Source organism: Carassius auratus, unplaced genomic scaffold (genome assembly GCF_003368295.1).
Source record: "Carassius auratus strain Wakin unplaced genomic scaffold, ASM336829v1 scaf_tig00216128, whole genome shotgun sequence".
Classification (NCBI taxonomy): domain Eukaryota; kingdom Metazoa; phylum Chordata; class Actinopteri; order Cypriniformes; family Cyprinidae; genus Carassius; species Carassius auratus.
The window spans coordinates 418,449-437,291 of NW_020528425.1; the positions used below are offsets into that span (position 1 = coordinate 418,449).

At 35.6% G+C, this 18,843-nt stretch overlaps 1 protein-coding gene across 1 annotated transcript; it reads left to right on the plus strand.

The window, feature by feature from the left end:
• Positions 1-4,579: 4,579 nt before the first annotated feature.
• LOC113097161 (receptor activity-modifying protein 1-like) lies at positions 4,580-10,991 on the plus strand. Its single transcript, XM_026262365.1, has 6 exons — positions 4,580-4,723; positions 5,320-5,384; positions 5,945-6,002; positions 9,355-9,384; positions 9,563-9,725; positions 9,811-10,991. Exons 1-6 carry the CDS (start codon positions 4,669-4,671, stop codon positions 10,055-10,057), a joined length of 618 nt encoding a protein of 205 aa, XP_026118150.1. The 5' UTR covers positions 4,580-4,668; the 3' UTR covers positions 10,058-10,991.
• Positions 10,992-18,843: the final 7,852 nt, after the last annotated feature.

An 18,843-nucleotide genomic window follows, 5' to 3' on the forward strand; every position in this document is an offset into this window, starting at 1 on the left:
AACCATTTAAGCAGTTGTATTTACTTTATAGCAAGATTTCTATTCATATAGCCTACGTATATGTACACGTGGATGTTAACGTATGTAGAGACAGAAGGCTCCTCCGCGCAAAGGGGCCTGGCTTGAGGATCCAATGCTTGTTGTTTTTGGACGTCTCCCTTGAGATCCGCAGCGCTTAGCATGTGCTGTTTTCCTCCAGAGAGCGAGCGAGGGCAGCGTGACAGAAGACACTGCCCTTCTCTGTAAGTCACACGTGACCAACGAGAACGCGCATCGCAGTTTAACAGTGTATGAATAGATCAATAAATACTTTACACATTTACCGATCCCTGACACAGATTGGATCAATAATTGGCTGTTACTATTATGTGAGCATCAATGACTGCTGTTGCCACTATTATTTTTTAAAAATATTTTATAATAAATCAATAAAAATAATAGTATAGCCATGGTATAGTAATGCTACAACTACAAATGCAATAATAATAAGTTAGGATTATGTTATATAATTTAAGAATACATCTCGTGTATAGCTTGATTTCGACAGATGATTTGATATTTATGAATCCACTAGGTGGCGACATGTAGCCATTTATTCCTCAGTCATATTTTTTATTTATTTTTTTTAAAGAGATAATTCACCCAAAAGTCAGAAGTCTTACTCAATTTGCTCTAAACTTGTTTGGCTTTCTGTCTTTAGTTTTTGTTTAAAAATATATATTAAAGTGAATGGCGACTTTTTGTGTTTCACAAGCAAGGAAGTCATGTTTGGAACAACACAGGGATTTTCATATTATAATTTTTTACATATCTACTGTATCTTGGACTATTTATTGCGTTTCCTCAATATCATCAAGCTGCAGGTGAAAGAACATGGAAATAAAATTTGGTTTGGATTTACAGATTAATGACTTAAAGAAAAACACTTGGGAGTTTTTTGTTGTTGTTGTTGTTGCTTTCCTGATACTTTAACATAAAAGTGATACTTTTTAACAAAAAGTGTAGATGTAGACCAGTACACCAAAAATGATAATTGGCTCATCATTTACTCACCCTCATGTCAGTCCAAATCTATATTACTTCATTTTATTCTGTGGAACATAAAAGAAGATATTTTGAGAAATGTCTGAGTGTTTTTGTCCATAAAATGGAAGTCAGTTGTAACCTTAACTGTTTAGCTGACAACATTCTTCTGAGTAACTTCTTTTGTGATCCACAGAAGAAAGTAGTGCAAGTTTGGAAAAACATGGGGGCGAGTAAATTATGATACAATCCATTTAACAAGGAAAAATATATTTTGTTCTGTATCTTCTGTCTGTAGAACTGAGGTAGTTGTTGCAAAGCACTTCATTATGTGATAGACAGAGCTGGGTAGATTACTTAAGAATTGTAATCAATTACTGATTACAGATTACATGACAAAATTTGTAGTCTGTAATATAATCTCTTAGATTACACATTTTTGGTAATGTACTCTGATTACTTTTGGATTACATTTAGATTGCATTTGTGCTAACCCTCATTTGATAGCACATATATTGAATTAGCCTAAGCTTGTACTATTTTGGCATATACAAATAAAAAATATATTCCACAAAATATATTTAATTCACCAACAAGAGCCACAATTGCTTCTTTTTCAAGTTCAAAGTGTGGACAGTTAATACTTACAAAATACTAACATTAATGTGCCTTGCTGTTAGTGTTTGCTAGTAACAATGAAAAAAACCTAGAATTAATAACTTAGAATTAAGTAAATTTGGAAAACAGCTACACTACAAAAAACAATATTGAAAAACAAAAACAATAATGAAATTCAAATCAAAATCACTGCCAGGTTAAATATTTAATCTAATAAAACACTAGAAGTTCATATGAATGTATCAGTGACATTTTTGTTGTTGTTGAAAAGACTAAAAAAGGAAGGGAAAAAAAGGAAATTTAAGAGAATCAATTACTTGTGAACAATTTATTACCATTGTGTAAATAAAATGTAATCCATACAAAAGTAACTGTAGTCTGTTTTAGAGTATTTTAAAAAGTAGTTTACTCTAATTACAAGTACTTGAGTTGTGGAATCTGATTACGTTATCCAGATTACATGTAATCCCGTTACTACCCAGCTCTGGTGATAGATGGACTGACAACGCAATTTTCCTCACACCCTTATCCCAGTATGGGCCCATCCTAACAGGGTTTTCTTAGGCCAGTCCAGTGTTTATCTTGGACCTCACAACAGAAGCAAACACACGCAGAAAGATAGACATAAGAGGGAGGTCTTATCTGTGGAAAGGTTTTAATTACGTGCAGTGCAAACCCTGGATGTTGGTTTTGGCACGTCAAATGAAGATTAGTATCAGCCGGTGTGTGAGGTACTGAGGGATGGGCTCTTTGCTCTGAGGCCCTGAGTTTAGAGGATGAAATGAAATATAGCAGAGACTGTGACATTTGACATGCTGTTGAACAACTCCAGATACAGAGGCTTTAAAGAGACAGTTCCAGGGGCTCCTTTTTTGTAAGTGAGTTTGGGGAAAAGCATGTGCTAAATGTAAAGGATGTAGATGCAAATGCTTAGACAAGCTTTCTTTTTGAGATTGATATTTGAATAAAAGGAATATCGGTTACATACCTTTTTATAGTATACATTTTTATGTTATGGCATCAGTGAACACACTAACATTTTCAAAAGGGGATTTTTGCAGTGTGTGGTGTGAAGAAAATGTTAAAAACCTAAAGAACATTTTCCATCTATAAAGAACCATTTGTACAGTGGAAAGTTTCTAAAGATTCCAGTAAAGAACTTTTATTTTTTTTAAGTGTACGTCTCATTTTACATTTTTATCAGATGAAAATAACAACAAACAAACAAAGACCAAAGTAATTTAAGACTATATTTTTATATTTCTAAAATATTTTTTTTTTAACAGAGAGAGATTCATTGACATGGAGATTCAGTAAGATTCATTAGCCACACGTATGGATTGAGTAAGTTAATTATTTTTCTAAGGGATCCAGACTTTTTGAAGAATTCATTAAAAGAATTGACTTATAGGAGTAATTTGTTTCATGAATCAGACTACAGGCTTTTGAAAGCAACTGACCTACTTTACATTCATGGACAATTGAATCACATTTTCTGTTCACAAACCTGAGCAGCGTGTGTTCCTATTGGGAAAAAAAAAAGTTTTTTGACTTTACTAAACTTTATTTTAGTGAACCGCAATATCAGTGTGACGATGTCATCCCTGTGTGATCCCAATTTGTGATCAGCTTTTCTAATAATAATTATTGTAAAAACGGAAGTGTCCCAAACTGCTAAATAAACCCTGTGTTTTCTGTCCCGCTAACTTAATCTGCTTTATAAACAGAGCAAACCAATTAAGGGTGGAAAACAAGCCTCTCCTTACTAATGTGAATCAAATGTGGAAGTAATTTGGGTCCTTAGAACTTCACAAGGCACCAGACCAAGTCCAGCTGTGTAAGAGAGAGGGAATCGCCAGACCGTTGACTTACACATCTGTAGCTGTGTGTGAGAGTGTGTGTGTGTGTGTGTGTGTGCGTGTGTGTGTGGACAGAAACTCTAAGGGGATGATAGTTTCTCTTCTTGCATCACTCCTGAGCTGAACTGAGTGCACGCCAGTGGTGGTCATAGTGTACAGTACATGCGTCAATGGCAGTGGTGTAGCTCTGTGTACGTCAATAGCGAGGGTAGACACTCTGAGCCAATGCTCAGGGGGTGGATTTGTCATCAGACTTTATCTCTGCTGCACAGTTCACTCTCCTAAGCACCTGGGGTAAGACCCCCTGAAGGGCCCGATGAGGTTAACAGAATCCCTGCCAGAAACATGAAAAGAAACAGTCTGTTTGGAATGAGGCTGCTGACTCAACTCTATAATAATAAACACTCTGAAACCTACCACAGAAGCCAGTTCTTGTCTAATATTCTAAAGAAAGGTCTTCGTTACAGTGGGATTATTTCATATTATACATGTATTTGGTTGTCAATGAAGAAGAACATGCAGGTTTGGGATTTTTGAACACACCCTATATTGGAATTGTACATAATTGATCAAAAATAATTTATAATGTAATTAATAAGTGAAATATGTGTAAACAACAAATATAGAAAGCATCCCGAATAGCAGATTCCTCCATTTCCGCACTGGTTCCTGAGTAAATAGCAGCTGGTCTTACACCAAAACATCATACATCACGTCATCTACATATACTGTACTCTACATGATACACAAGTGAGCCAAACTAAAAGCAAAATCTGGCTAATGCTTTGTTAATCAAAAAATAAAAAGTGTACAGTGACAAACGCACATATTTTATATGACAGACAAAGAAACAGAAGATAGATAGATAGATAGATAGATAGATAGATAGATAGATAGATAGATAGATAGATAGATAGATAGATAGATAGATAGATAGATACTGACAGTGAAGATAATATGATGGAAATTTAGAGAGACAGATGATGACAACATTGGCACATAATAGACCGCCCGCCCTATAATGTCTCTCCATTCTCCATCAGAATCCACCACCCCTTTAAGGAAATGAGCACATCCTGTTGTTTTAATAGTCTTCCTGTTGAAGAGCTTGTGTTATGTGCAAGCTGAGGTGGACAGACGGATAGAACCACCACAGGATTAAAGCGTAATGGCATACATATCTATATCTACTTCGAAACCAGCAGGGACTCTTCTGTTTTGGGGTGAGTATCTAAGAATAAAAGCTTGGTTTAGTGTGCTTGAAAATTTAAGGCAATAGAAGAAAAAACATTGTAATTTTAGACTAAACAAAGACTTCTTTAGCTATCTTGAATATTGTAAAAAAATGTATATCTGAATTTTATGTGTTTTTAATTGATACTTCAAAATATTAATTCTGGTTTGATTATATATAAGAATATGTAGTGTGTGTATGTATGTATGTACACACACACACACACACACATATACGTCAATAATTCTGTTATAATCTATTAATTTTAATAATTTCAAATGTAACTTTATCACCCTCATGACCACAAAGAAAATGTAAATTATACAGCTGACTTCTTTAAAATCACTATATGGTAGACACAGATAAATTAGACAGCTTCTGGGGAAATGACTGTCATAATTCAACTGGTCAGGACAAAGGGAGGATGTTCCATGCTTTTTTCTTCATCTACTCCCTTCCTGCATCTTTTTCCATGCGTGTCAATATTCCCCATACAGCTGGAATTTGCTTTCTTACAATGACAAATAAGTGTGTTTCTGAATATTAGTGTAATTCATTTAATTTGTTTGGTTTTTTCTATGATAGTCTGTCTGTGTCTCATGGTCTCAACACTGCATACCCTGGTACCAAATGAACAGAAACAAACTGTGGTGAGTTGTGTTAAAGGGTTAGTTCACACAAAAATGAAAATTCTGTCATTAATTACTCACCCCCATGATGTTCCAAATCCAAAAAAGAGCTTTCTGACCCTGCACAGACAGCAATGCAACTGACATGTTCAAGGCCCAGAAAAGTAGTAAGGATATTGTTAAAATAGTCCATGTGACATCAGTGGTTCAACAGTAATTTTATGAAACTACGAGAATACTTTTTATGTGCCCTCTCACTGTCAAATGCAATTTGAGGACCATGTGTTGTAATCCTCTCTTGAAAACCCTTAGTAGTGGCCTTGATCATAGTAGATCCCTTGCTGTCTATGCAGGATCAAAAAGCTCTCGGATTTCATCCAAAATATCTTAATTTGTATTCTGAAGGTGAACATAGACCTTGTGGCTTTGAAACGACATGAGGGTGAGTAATTAATGACAGAATTTTCATTTTTCGATGAACTATCCCTTTAAAATTTAATTCAGTTTGCTCTAAAAAGGTATTTTTGTCAAATATCATGCATCTCATGATCATTTATTTTTATTTTTATTCTGTGCTCTAGAGACAGACTACTTCAACCATGCCAACAAAAATTCAAACCACTGCATACACCACAGCAGGTTAGTGATACAGCTGTGTAAATATGATAGACATGTCTGCTAATTTCTTTGTTTTTCTGAATTGTTTATCCAAATAAGCCCTACTGTGAGGACGTTTTCAATGTGGATTCAATTGAATACTGAGCAGCAATGAATAGCAGACAATCAGCGCTTTGAAAGGTTACTGCTACAAAGTTGTTGATAAAAGCTTTTGAAGAGAATATTGTGTAGCAATTCTACATTGCGGTGAGAGATTTTGTTGACACTTTTGATCATTCTATGCAAAACTAGAGACTGTGGAACAAATAATAATCCAACTGCTTCAGTTTGAGATTTGAATACACACTGGGGACTGGGGAGATTTAGGAACCAAAAACAGAGACCAATTCTGCATGTTTCATATGTGTTTGGCCAATCAGCGTACACTGATAGCTCCAATAGAACTGTTTTAGCTACTTTTGGTTTGAACTAAAACCATTCCTAGTTCCTAGTTTATATATATAATCAAAAACTTTTAAAACGTGTACTACAATAAATGCTTTTTTGTAGAATTAATCTATTGGTACTGGTTTAAGACAGTCTCACATGGTCAACATGAGATCAACAAGCCCAAAAGTGTTACATAAACTGTTCCAGTCCTCCCTCGGCCCTGGATTCACTTCTTTCTCTTCCTTTGAAGTGAGTGAGCTGAGAGTTTGTTTCGATCACAGCTGGGCTCCAACCAAAGGTGCAGCCCTTCAAGCACAGATGGCAAACTCTGATTATATCGTTTCCCGAACTCGATCTGTTTAATATGACCCAGTTATTCTTAAAAGTGTCCGTTCAATCATACCGCCCTGCTCTGCACCTAAATGTTCACTTATGTTTCCTGTTTGGAAACAGATGCAAAAAACGCAAATAAATCAGAACCACTGAGCCGACGAGGAATCTTACCTGAGAGAAATGGAGTGGTTCCTGAAGGGGAAGACCCGTTTACAGATGTGCATCAGCCCAGAAAAGAACCGCGCCTCAGGGAAACAGTTATCTTTAAACACAACAGTGCTTTACATTCTAGAGTCAGGACTGGAACTGAGAACTGGTTCTTATGAAGAAACAGTTCCATTTATACAAAAATACCAAAGGACTTTTATGAAGCTTGTGAAAATGTTCTTGAACATGCTTTCCTTGTACTACAAAAATAATCTGACATTTCCACTACAAATCCCAACACCACTACTAAGGGTATGTTTACATGACAACAATGTACTAGCAACAGATAAGTTACTCCTTTGCCATTTTTGAAAACTTTTGCATATAGATGACAAATGTAAAAAAAAAAAAAATATCACAAGGACCTACAAAAAAAACAAACAAAAAAAATGTATTATGTATTATGGTTTTCAAGTATTCACACATGCAAACAGCCTGAATACACAATAAGAATGTACATGGCAACACAGTAAATTTGCATCCCAAGGGTGTGCTTACACAACCTGTAAAGAGGGCCTACATGACCCCTTTCTGGGGCATGAAATCGTGGACATCTGAAAATGATCAGTGTTTTTCAAATGTTTCATTAGTGCTCATTAGTGTTTCTTCCCAAAATTACATTTCCAACTATGGGTCTGGCATGAATAATGCAGTGTTTTACTTTATTCTAATAATCATTTTGACAAAATTGTTGTATATTTTGTGCTTTTTCTAGGCTACATTGTTGTTGTGTAAATCGATACTGCAAAACGATTCCCAAACGAATTACTCTTATGAATCGGTTCTTTTAAATGAATCAAACTATACATTGAAAAATGTGCTACAAGTGACTTCGAAACCCCGAAAGTATGACTCTTTCTCGGTTTGTTTATGTCAATCAAATCCACACAACACGACCCATGTGGTCTCTATTCCTGAACTGGCAACGAACTGGTATGAAGTGGTTCTTTATCAGAACATTACACATAAGTAACGCCAGCTACTTTTTCCCCCCATTTATTAATTGAAAACTCTCCTGTCCCCATGTTGAGAGAAATCGAGAGTAAGATGTTACTTTAGTTCAAAATGTGAAAATTAATTAAAACAATTAAAAGCAACTCAGAATATTACTCAAAGCTGTAATAAATAAATATGTTAAATAATACAAATATCCTTTATGTATTTAATCCTATTTTATTAAGCAATTTGCTGCTGACCTTCGATGGTCCAATTCAACCATCAAAAATGACACAAGATAAACTTCTTCTTTTTTTATTTCTAACGAGTGTTGAACTTTCGTCCTCTATGTTCTACTGTAGATGTGAATTTACATTTCCTTCATCATGAGCATTTTGGTGCAAACCAAAAATATAACTTTTTATATTAAACGCAAACAACCAAGCCCAGCCCAGATTTAAAAAGTAACGCGAAAGTAACATACTGCATTACTTTCAATAAAAAGTAACAAAGTAACGCAATTGGTTACTTTTTTTTTTAGGAAGTAACGCAATAGGCTATTGTAATGCCTTATTTTTAAAAGTAACTTTCCCCAACCCCGCTTATAAATCAGTCGGAAAGCAAGTAGATACTTTCATCAACTCTAAATTAGCAAGAACTACCTACGATGTAGCACGAATAAGGCTTAACATAAGTTGTTGATGAACATGAGTTTTATAATTAATGGTATTTAAAGTAAACAAATACACAAATTAGCACATTTGACATTTGTCTAGTTTTTTTGTTTTTTTTTTTCAGTTGATGACTGACTGGCAAAGAGAGAGAGTGAGTGTGTGTGAGAGAGAGAGTGAGAGAGAGAGAGAGAGAGACGGACAGAGGTGGAGCAATATTATGTGGGAAAATTAAAGCGTTCTCGGTCAGCAGCTCTCTGAACATCTGGTAACCGTGACTGCACATGTGGTGACGGCGCATCACGCTTCCACCCTCGCGTCGCGTTTCCTGTTGTGCCTCGCGTTCTCCAAAAGTTCAGACACATTCAGCGGCGGGTTGAGAGCAGCTCGCCAGCGCTCGTTTGCTCTGATATGAGGGTATCGTTCAGCTTCTTAGGCGTCTTACTGTCCGTTATCTGTGGTAAGTGTGTGTGCGTGTGTGTGTGTGCGTCGATAGAAAACTTCAGCTCTTATTAACCTGGATTAGACACTGTATACAGTCCACGAAAAATGCTTTGAAGGATGCAGATGACTCGGTCACAGACGATCTAATGGGATGAATGCTATAAGTCGTAGTTTTTCGTCCTCTTTTAACTGAAGCAAGTTATGCTTGTTATTATTTTTAATAATCAAAGACAGAGAGTTGCATTTAATTGCGACAAGTTTGGACACACCTTGTGCATATTTTGCCTAATTATATTTACACATTTGTGTATGTGTTTATGTTTGTATTTATTTGCGCTACTTATATTTTTTAGACCCTGGCCATGGAGCTGGAGGAACATTTGGTATGTATTTGCTATCATATAAAAAATTTATGTTAATGAACTAAGATAATTAATTACTGTTGGTATCAGCTTGACTGTGACACTTAAGATAAACAGAAAAGTCAATTATACATGACGGGATGAATCACATCAACCTATGTGGAAGTTCATTAATTATTTCATTTTGTTTACATCATAGGCAGTAGTAACAGGAGCATCTGTGAGCCATATTGTTCAATTTGCGTGAACTATACAGCTCAACAATGCTATGAATTGCTGGTGGAACTGTGTGAATATCGTTTTCATGATGATATGGGGTCCATGAACAGTACCGACTGGTGTTCATTGGAAAAAGTTAAAAGGTACATTCCAAGGATTCGTTATCATAATACTAAATGTGTTTGATAGTAGTTGGTGACTCTTTTTCTCCATCTGTCTCTCTGGCAGTGCATACAACAAATTCAGTGTGTGTACGGAGTCTTTTGCTGAAAGTCTGCTGCTTCCCTGGCCGAATCAGTTGGTTGAACATTTATTTGTGAAAATCCACACCACCTATTTTCAAGATTGCCCCACAGAGGCACTGAGAGACCCCCCTCCCAACATCATCCTTGCCCTTGTCATGACCCCCATATGCCTAATCCCTGTTATGGTGGTCCTAGTTGTTCTCAAGTCTAAAAATGGAGACAGGTCCTAGACTCCTAGGTTTCGTCTTCATCCGAGATGGTATCCCACCCAGGGATAATGTCCTGACTCGACGCTCTCCAGTAAATGTGCACCTGTCTCCAGGATTGACTAAACCAGGATGGAGGATGAGCATTTGTTCTGGGGGTGATCTCTTACTGGAAAATGTAACTGTAGTTCAGTGAAATAACTGTTGGTTTGAAATGTATATTTATCATTAACAGACAGCTAATGTGCATTACAGATATTTCGCAGCATTATTATCTCCAAATACGTTTTGTTGTCTTCAGGATTTATAATCCAGTGAAATGTGAAATGGCAATGGAAAAGTATTACTTTGAAGTATTCAGACAAATTGTGCAGAACAATGCAGAACCACAAACTCATTTGAGTGTCCACTTTATGCACTGTAATCTCTAACCCATGTTTTAATGAAGATTTTGATGTTAGTTAGGTGACAAGAGCTGTTTAGCTGACGCTTAGTATATTTTCTATTTTGACACGTCATAACAATTGACTTTTTAAATGTATTATGACAGCTATTGAGGAATTAAGCATAAATGATTCAATCTGAATGCATGACAAAACAAAGCCGACTGAAAGCCACCCATTTCAATAGGCAGCTTATTAAATAACTGTTTATTTATATAAGTTAACGACATACAGGTGTCTCGGAAAAGTAAACTTTTAAGAGTGAAGGCAATGTCAGAATATGGAAATTTATTGTAATGTCCACTTGCATTGTTCATTTTAATATTACTGTGCCCCTCAAACAGAACTGCAGTGTATACTTTGCTTACTATATAATTACTGTATCAGTGTAGTTACATGAAAGAGAATGGCATTAGTTTGTGTTTTATAATAATTTCAGTAATTGATTATGAAGGATGAGTCTTATATTGAGACAAAACATTTTTCAAGCTTATGTCTGCAGATTGTTCTTTTCTTTTTTTTATAGACCAACTATTTTAAGAGCCTGTGAACTATTTTACAATTTTATACTTCACCTCCTACTTTAATTTGACATGTTATTAAATAATTAAACCATGTTATATTAATATTAGAGTCTGTTGTTGTGATTTGTTGTAAAAGCGTCCTTGTTTTTTGATTTTCTGTGTTAAGAATATATCATATTTTGTCGTGCATCTTAACATAGAAAAGGTTGATACATGTTACTTGCTCGTCTGTGACAGAGAGCTCAAATATTCAAGCTCAAAATACCCCTCACACTTCAGTCAGAGGGGTGGATGTCCGATCTAAGAGCGGAAAATGGTGGGATAGTGAGTGAAAATGTTCCAGTGAACTCTATTAAAGTCAATTAAAACGATAAGATCTTATTTGTTTATAGCATGAAACGCTGAAATAATAAATAAAAAAAAAACACTTAAACCATACTAAACTGGTTTAATGTGGTCTTCCAGGCAGACTGGCCAGCAATCCAAAACGTTAAACTTGAACTAGTTTAAGATGTGTTTTTAAACCACTGACTGCCTTAACTCTGTACAACATTTCGTGGGTGTGAGTCTCTTCCACTGTAAAACACACACACAAAGTCTTGAGTGAAACCTTGTGTTTGTGGGGACTCAGTTTGGCAGGGTGTGGTGGGAACGAGAGTAATCACCCTCCTCCTCCTTTGTCTCGTTTTTCGGCTGCTCTCCTCCGGCTCAGGTCAGGCCTTCCATAGGCACAGCCCTCCTCCAGCAGCTCATCCAATCCGGGGTCTGTCTCACAGGTCCCGAGGGAGAGGACACACCTCACATCTTAACCATTCAGCCATTCACAGCTGGCCAGATGCTGCAGGCCTTCAGTGCTGCCAGATCTCACTGTCAGATCCCCGGCACTGATCCAAAACACAGATGCACATCTGTACCCACCCCTGGCCAGCGACTTATGCAATGAAGAGCTTACAGTTGCATTGTACAACCCTACTTATGAGCTCCTGACAGACCCGTTTTATTCCTATAACACACCTTTATTTTTACTCACGGAATTCACATTACGGAAACATTGATCAGCCTATATAAAAAGTACCTAATTTGAATGCGTTTCCAAGTACCCTTTACAATAAATTTTGACTGTCCTGGATTGAAGTTATAAACACTATTTTGTTTATTCATGTTTCTGTTTCAAACTTTTTTTAATAAAAACTTTTTAAGTTCAGTGGACTGACAGGAAGGGAACGGATGTTGGAAAGGTTTTATGTGATATTGCTGCCACCCAGTGGTTAAGTTATTTAAAAGCTTGTGAGATATTTATTCATATTTATTATTAAACTATTTCTGTCTCTGTGTCAGTTTGCGCTCTTGTTGATTTTTGTGCACTCACTGTTTCCCTCTTAGAATGGTTGAAGTTTACCTGCAAGAAACAGAAAGAGAACAAAGTTAATTTAGAGAAGGACACAGTAGAACAGCCAACATAATTTGATAGAACTGATGATAATTCCAAATCATAAATTAATTTATTTCGCGTACTTATTTTTGATTATGATAAGGATGATGATGTGGCTTACCAAAAGAAGAAACATTCATTTTCTTTGAGGCAACACAACAAGTAGTTTGGGGAGGAAAAATAAACGTCTGTAAAATACTGATGAATTTACTTAATTTAATATATTTCATTTAAATATGCTAAAATCTGAAAAATGATCAGTATTTCTTACTAATTTAGTTGACAAAGAATGCAAAACCAAGTGCAGTTTAAAGAAATAAGGAAACGAATTCAAAGCGTAAACATGATGATGACTTGAGCATACAGCCCACAAATATTGGCACCCTTGGCAAATATGATCAAATAAGGCTGTGAAAATTAATCTGCATTGTTAATCCTTTTGATGTTTTATTTGAAAAATCCACAAAAATGTATCCTTTCATTGGATAATAAGAATTTAAAATGGGGGGAAATATCATTATGAAATAAATGTTTTTCTCTAATACACATTGGCCACAATTAAGGACACCCTTTTATTGAATTATTTTTTAAACCTCCATCTGCCAGTTTAACAGCTCAAAACTGTCTCCTATAATGCCTGATGAGGTTAGAGAACACCTGACAAGAGATCAGAGACCATTCCTTCATCCAGAATCACTCCAGACCCTTCAGATTCCCAGCTTCTCCTCTTCAGTTCACTCCTCTCATTTTCTATAGGGCTCAGGTCAGAGGACTGGAATGGCTGTAGCAGAAGCTTGGTTTTGAGATCAGTGACCCATTTCGGTGTTGTTTTTGAGGTTTGTGTTTGGATTATTGTACGGTTGCATGATCCAAACATGGCCCATTATAAGATTTCTAACAGAGTCAGTCACTTTTTGATTTTTTTATCTGTTGGTATTTAATAGAATCCATAATGCCATGTGTCTAAACAAGATGTCCAGGACCCCCAGCAGAAATATAGGCCCACAAAATAAAAATAAAAACAGCTGTATATTTCATTGTACACATGGGGTACTTTTTATCTCTGTGTTCACCAAACCCATCTTGAGTGTTTACTGCAAAAAAAGCTCATTTTTAGTTTCATCTGATCATAGAAGCCAGTCCCATTTGAAGTTCCAGTCATGTCTGATAACTGAATATGCTTTAGTTTGTTTTTGGATGAGCTAGGATAATTTTTCTTGAAACCATCCCAAACAACATGTGTTGATGTAGGTTCTGTTTGACATTTTTTTAAAAGGTTTTCTGAACCAGAAACTCAACTTTTTTCTGCAATTCTCCAGCTGTGATCCTTGGAGAGTCTTTAGCCACTCAAACTCTCCTTCCTTTCTGATTGTGATGGATGATTAAGGGCATTTGGGCTTTGTTTTCCATCCTCTTTATATTTCTGTGAAACAGGAAGCAATGGCTGGATAATTTCATGTTTATAATCATGCTGGAGTGCTCAAAATTGTGAATATGAATGGGAATATACTTCAGAGATATTTTACTCATACGAATTTCTAGGGGTGCCAATAATTGTGTTCAACGAGTATTTGAGAAAAACATTCATTTCATAATGATATTTCCCCTCCGTTTTAAATTCTTATTATCCAATGAAAGGATACATTCTTGTGAATTTTTTAAATAAATAAAAAAAGGATTAACAATGCAGATGAATTTTCACAGCCTTTTTGATCATATTTGCCAAGGGTGCCAATATTTGTGGGCATGACTGTAACATGAACATGAATCACATGAACAAAAACCTGAACATAAACAATATACAACAAACATGACAAACGTGAGGGCTCAGATACATGGACACACATGACAATAACAAACAGTGAAAAGATGAAACTGAAAATAAGACATCAGACAACAGATCAATGAATTAAAAGATGTGAAAACATGAAGAGAAACAAAACAGGTACCTAAATTAATAATTAATAATGCAAAAAGTATTCCAGAGTACTTTATATCAACAAAGGGACTTCTGCGCTTACAGTGCAAAGACAGAGCCACTTCCCAAAGGGGGGTGTAATGCTCTACTGTTACATTTACTTCAGTAACTGTTTGGAGAGTATGTGTATGTCCATTTACCAAATGAACAGAAACATTGTGGTGAGCTGTGTTTACATTTTCCTGATAAATATAGATATATATATTTTATATGATACCATCACTGTACGATGGTACTGTGGCAATAGTGCATTTTAATGTGTTTATTAAAAAAAAAAAAAAAATTAGCAGTGATTTCAGCACTTTATTGTATTTGTGAACATAATGGGCAGAAAACATTCTTAATGTAACACGTGTAAAGTTTAGTACATTACTAACCTGTGGCACCATTTCCAACAAAAGAAGAAACTAAGACTGCAAGTCTCATCGAACTGCAAACTTGTAAAGGAAGAAAAGAAAAATAGCACATAAAAGACTTCACATAATAACCTGAAAACAAAGCTTAGAGACATTTACAGAAGGAGATCTCATCCTTTTTTTCTTTTTTTTTTTTGCCTTTGTGTTCCCATGTTGGCAAAACCTTAGAATCTGTGTTAAATACTTATAAAAAATAAAACCAAAATCAAACTACTGACTGGTTGTACAAGAAACATAAACCTCTCACCTACTCTAATGATGTGAGGAGTAAATTATTTATTTGACTATAAAACAATCATACAACTAATTTTCACCATTACAACATTTTTCTTTCATACTAAAATAAAGACTAAAATAATTTTTTTTTTTTTTTTTTTTACTATTCTTCTAGCTGGAAGTCACTTCAGACACAAGATATTAAAATCAATACATTAATACCTATGATCATGTTTAAAGTCTTCTTCAGTTTGAGTGGATACACTCATACTGGCCTGACTGCAGTTGGGACATCCCTCTAAGTACACAATCTCTTTCCAAAATCTATCAAAGCAAATAAAGATAATTCACTTATGTAATAAAGATGGGAAAAAACATAATTATGAAAGCTTGTAAAACTCCTAGAACTAAATGCTCTGATACAAAGTAAATTGGATGCATGTTTTGAAAATCATTGGATGAGAGGTTTGAAGAGGGCGGGGCATATGGAAGGCCTGATTTGATACATAAGATGTAGCTATCTCTGTTTACACCAATAGATGGCAGCAATACTTCTGAAATGCTTTGAAAAACTGTATTTGTTTATTAGTGTTTTTCTTTGTGGCTGTATATTATATTTGATTGCTTTTCATTTTTTAAATAATACAAAAATATGCAGCCAATTTAATTATTCGTTTTATTTAAAAGAACAATCATATAACCTGCAGCACCTCAACACTTCAGCAATGCACAGCCAGTGTTGTAACAAACTAAAAAGCCGAAGAATGCTGTTATTAAATGAAGCACTGACCAAGGTATTTAAGGGAGCTTAGAGTTCAGTGTTTCACTGTGTCAAACTAGACTGTTGTTGATACAAGTCATTACCCATAGAGAGGGCCAGAGTGTTGTCAGCTCCACTGGTGTGAAATGTGGTCTGGCCTGAGGTGAGCCAGTGTATTTCATTTGGACAATGACCATGGCGTTGTGGTTTCAGACAGGCAGCAGTGGTCAGAGGGGGAGGGTGGGATGCCACATTGTGAAAATGTCTTTCACCAATGGCATGCTAGGAACTGTTTGTTGATCACCATAGTGTTACACAATATGTCTTCCCACCCTTGTGATGTGAGAGCAGAAGAAAAAAACAAACAGCAGAGGCTATGATCACAAAATCTGCACTTTTGAATGAACAGATTCTATGGAAAACAAAAACATTCTTATGTATAAACAGATATTTTAATAGCTAAATGTGTAAAATTAACCATAAACAAATGTTATTTTTCTTTTAAATATGATCACTGCTGCCTTTTCTCTTGTAGTGAAGAGTTTAGTCAAGATGCTTCTGATGTTTATCACAGTTTCCCTCTAAGAATGGTTGAATTTTACCTGCAAAAACATGTAAATGCCTGCAGACATTTTGCTTTTGTAATTATATGTTATTATGCCACTGTAGCTAATGCAGCTGCAGCTGTCCTATGAATCACAATTTAGTTATAATACCAGCTCAAAAGCATATCTGAATAAGAGAGAGAGAGAGAGAAAAAATGCAGTGCACAATTCAAAAGTTTGGAGTCATTTTTTTAAATGTTTTTGAAGCCTTTTATGCTCACCGAGGTTGCATTCATTTGTTCATAAATAAAGTAAAAACTGTAATATTGTAAAATATAATTACAATTTAAAACAACAGTTTTCTATTTTACTATATGTGAGATGTAATTCATTCCTGTGCTGCAAAGCTGCATCATTATTACAATCTTCAGTGTCACATGATCCTTCAGAAATCATACTAATATGCTGATTAGCTGCTCAATGAATATTTATTATTCTTATCATCAACATTTATTTGATGAACATAACATTTCAAATAATTTATTTGAAATAGTAATCTTTTGTAAGAATGTAAATTATTTTTTCATTCATTTAATGCATTCTTGCTCAAAACAATTAAAGTTTGATTAATTTAAACATTTTATTTTTAGGCTGCAAAATAAGTCTGCTTTTTATGCTTTATTTTATGCTTCTTTTTTTCTGAACACCTCATATGAATGCACCTCTTACTAAAATGTCTGTGTGTTGAATGCTGGATAGAAACTCACATGAAATCACTTCTGTTGTCCAGTCAGTTACTGGTATTGTACTAAAATCTTCAGGGAAATGTATTCAGAACCTCTGAAATCCTAAGAACAGAACATCCTCATGACTAAGTCTTTTGCCTTCGGGCCATCTCAGTTCCTGTAAACCATCAACATACACAACAGTTTCTTTTTTTTTGCTGTTCTTTGAGAAGATGGGGTTATCATACATCAAGGGTTAAGAAAGTTAATGAAGTGTCAGGAGCAGTGATTTAACTAGAGAATAATTTTCCACCTTTAGCAGCCAGAGCTCATCGTAAGAGACATCAAACAATGTCAAATGCACCCAAGCATGAACTCTGAGACCGTTTACATATTTTTTTAAGATTCCCTCTTCAAGACGGACAGATCAGAGAAAACCACAAAATGAGTAATGAAAGGATCTCTGTGTTACTTACAGTAAGCTAGCACAAATGGAAACAATAACAGACATGCTGAACGCATGATGACGTGCTCATGTACTGTAGTTGAGCGGCACTGAAAGTCGTCATCTTTGTCATATATTATGTGGCTTGTATCACTATTGATCCTGTAATTTGATTGGTCAAGCAGCTTTATGGGCCACTCACATAAAATGCATTTTTGCATTTAAAAATGCACAGTACTGTTTTTAGAAAGATGTGTCAGAAGCTGAAAATGGTGCATTCAAACCCTCTTAGGAAGATTGTATTTACATGTTGGAATATTATAATTCTGATGTCAAGTGAGTTCTTTGGTCAAAGCAAGAAAAAAAGTTTTTTTTAACTCTACTGCTACAAAATCATCAGTGAATTGCAGTGCTTTTTTATTTTATATTGGTGGGTAAAAAAATCCAAACTTGCCCAATTTTGTCTGAGCTTAATGCAGAATTAATCCTATAAGTCATTATATCTGAACGGTTTTTTGCATATCGGTATGGCAAATTGCATCCAGCCTAATCCTTAGCAGAAACACGATATTGCTTAATCAGGAATGACTGCCTTCTATGGAGGCTAACCACATTGTTTTCCGACATAAGAATGTTTCCTGTTCATGGAATTATTTTTTGTCTTTCTGTTTTGGTCTCCATCTGATGCGAGCATATTTACACGTCGTCTGAGAGCTCAAGCAGAAACTTACACTATTATTTTGACTAGACTGTGTTTGCTCCAGCGTGAGAAGCCAGAGGAAGTGTAGGTGATCTGCGTCTGGTTTACCACTGCAGGGCTGCTGCCCTCAGCCCGTCTGGCGGAGGCCGCTTTTTCGTGGCCAGTCGAATGTTGTAATTGAGAGTGTGGAGATGGCAGAGATCCAACTAGAGGAAACAGTCGATCTTCTCAATGCATCCCTGCAGTCATGAGTCACCTCCCACAACATCTTATACAAACAGGCCACCTATGTTTTCCTCAGTGGAGCTCGCTGTTGAGGCCTCTGAGAAAGCTCTCTATGTTCAGACCCTCAGATGGGCCTTCCCTTCCTGTGTCTGCTCCTTCCTTCTGTTTTGGTCTGGGACGTGTTCATGCATTACCTTCAATTAGAAGGGTTTAGTAACAGGACAGAAAAGCCATGAGGCTCATGGAGCTAATTTTATTGAAAAGACAAATGTAGTTGTAATTTACTTCAAGCTTACGTATATAGTGCATTAGAAAGTATTCTGATTTGATACTTCAAGAAATGTCTAAAAGCTCTATTACCACATGTTGTTCATTACTACTGCAAAAAAAATTTGACTTGC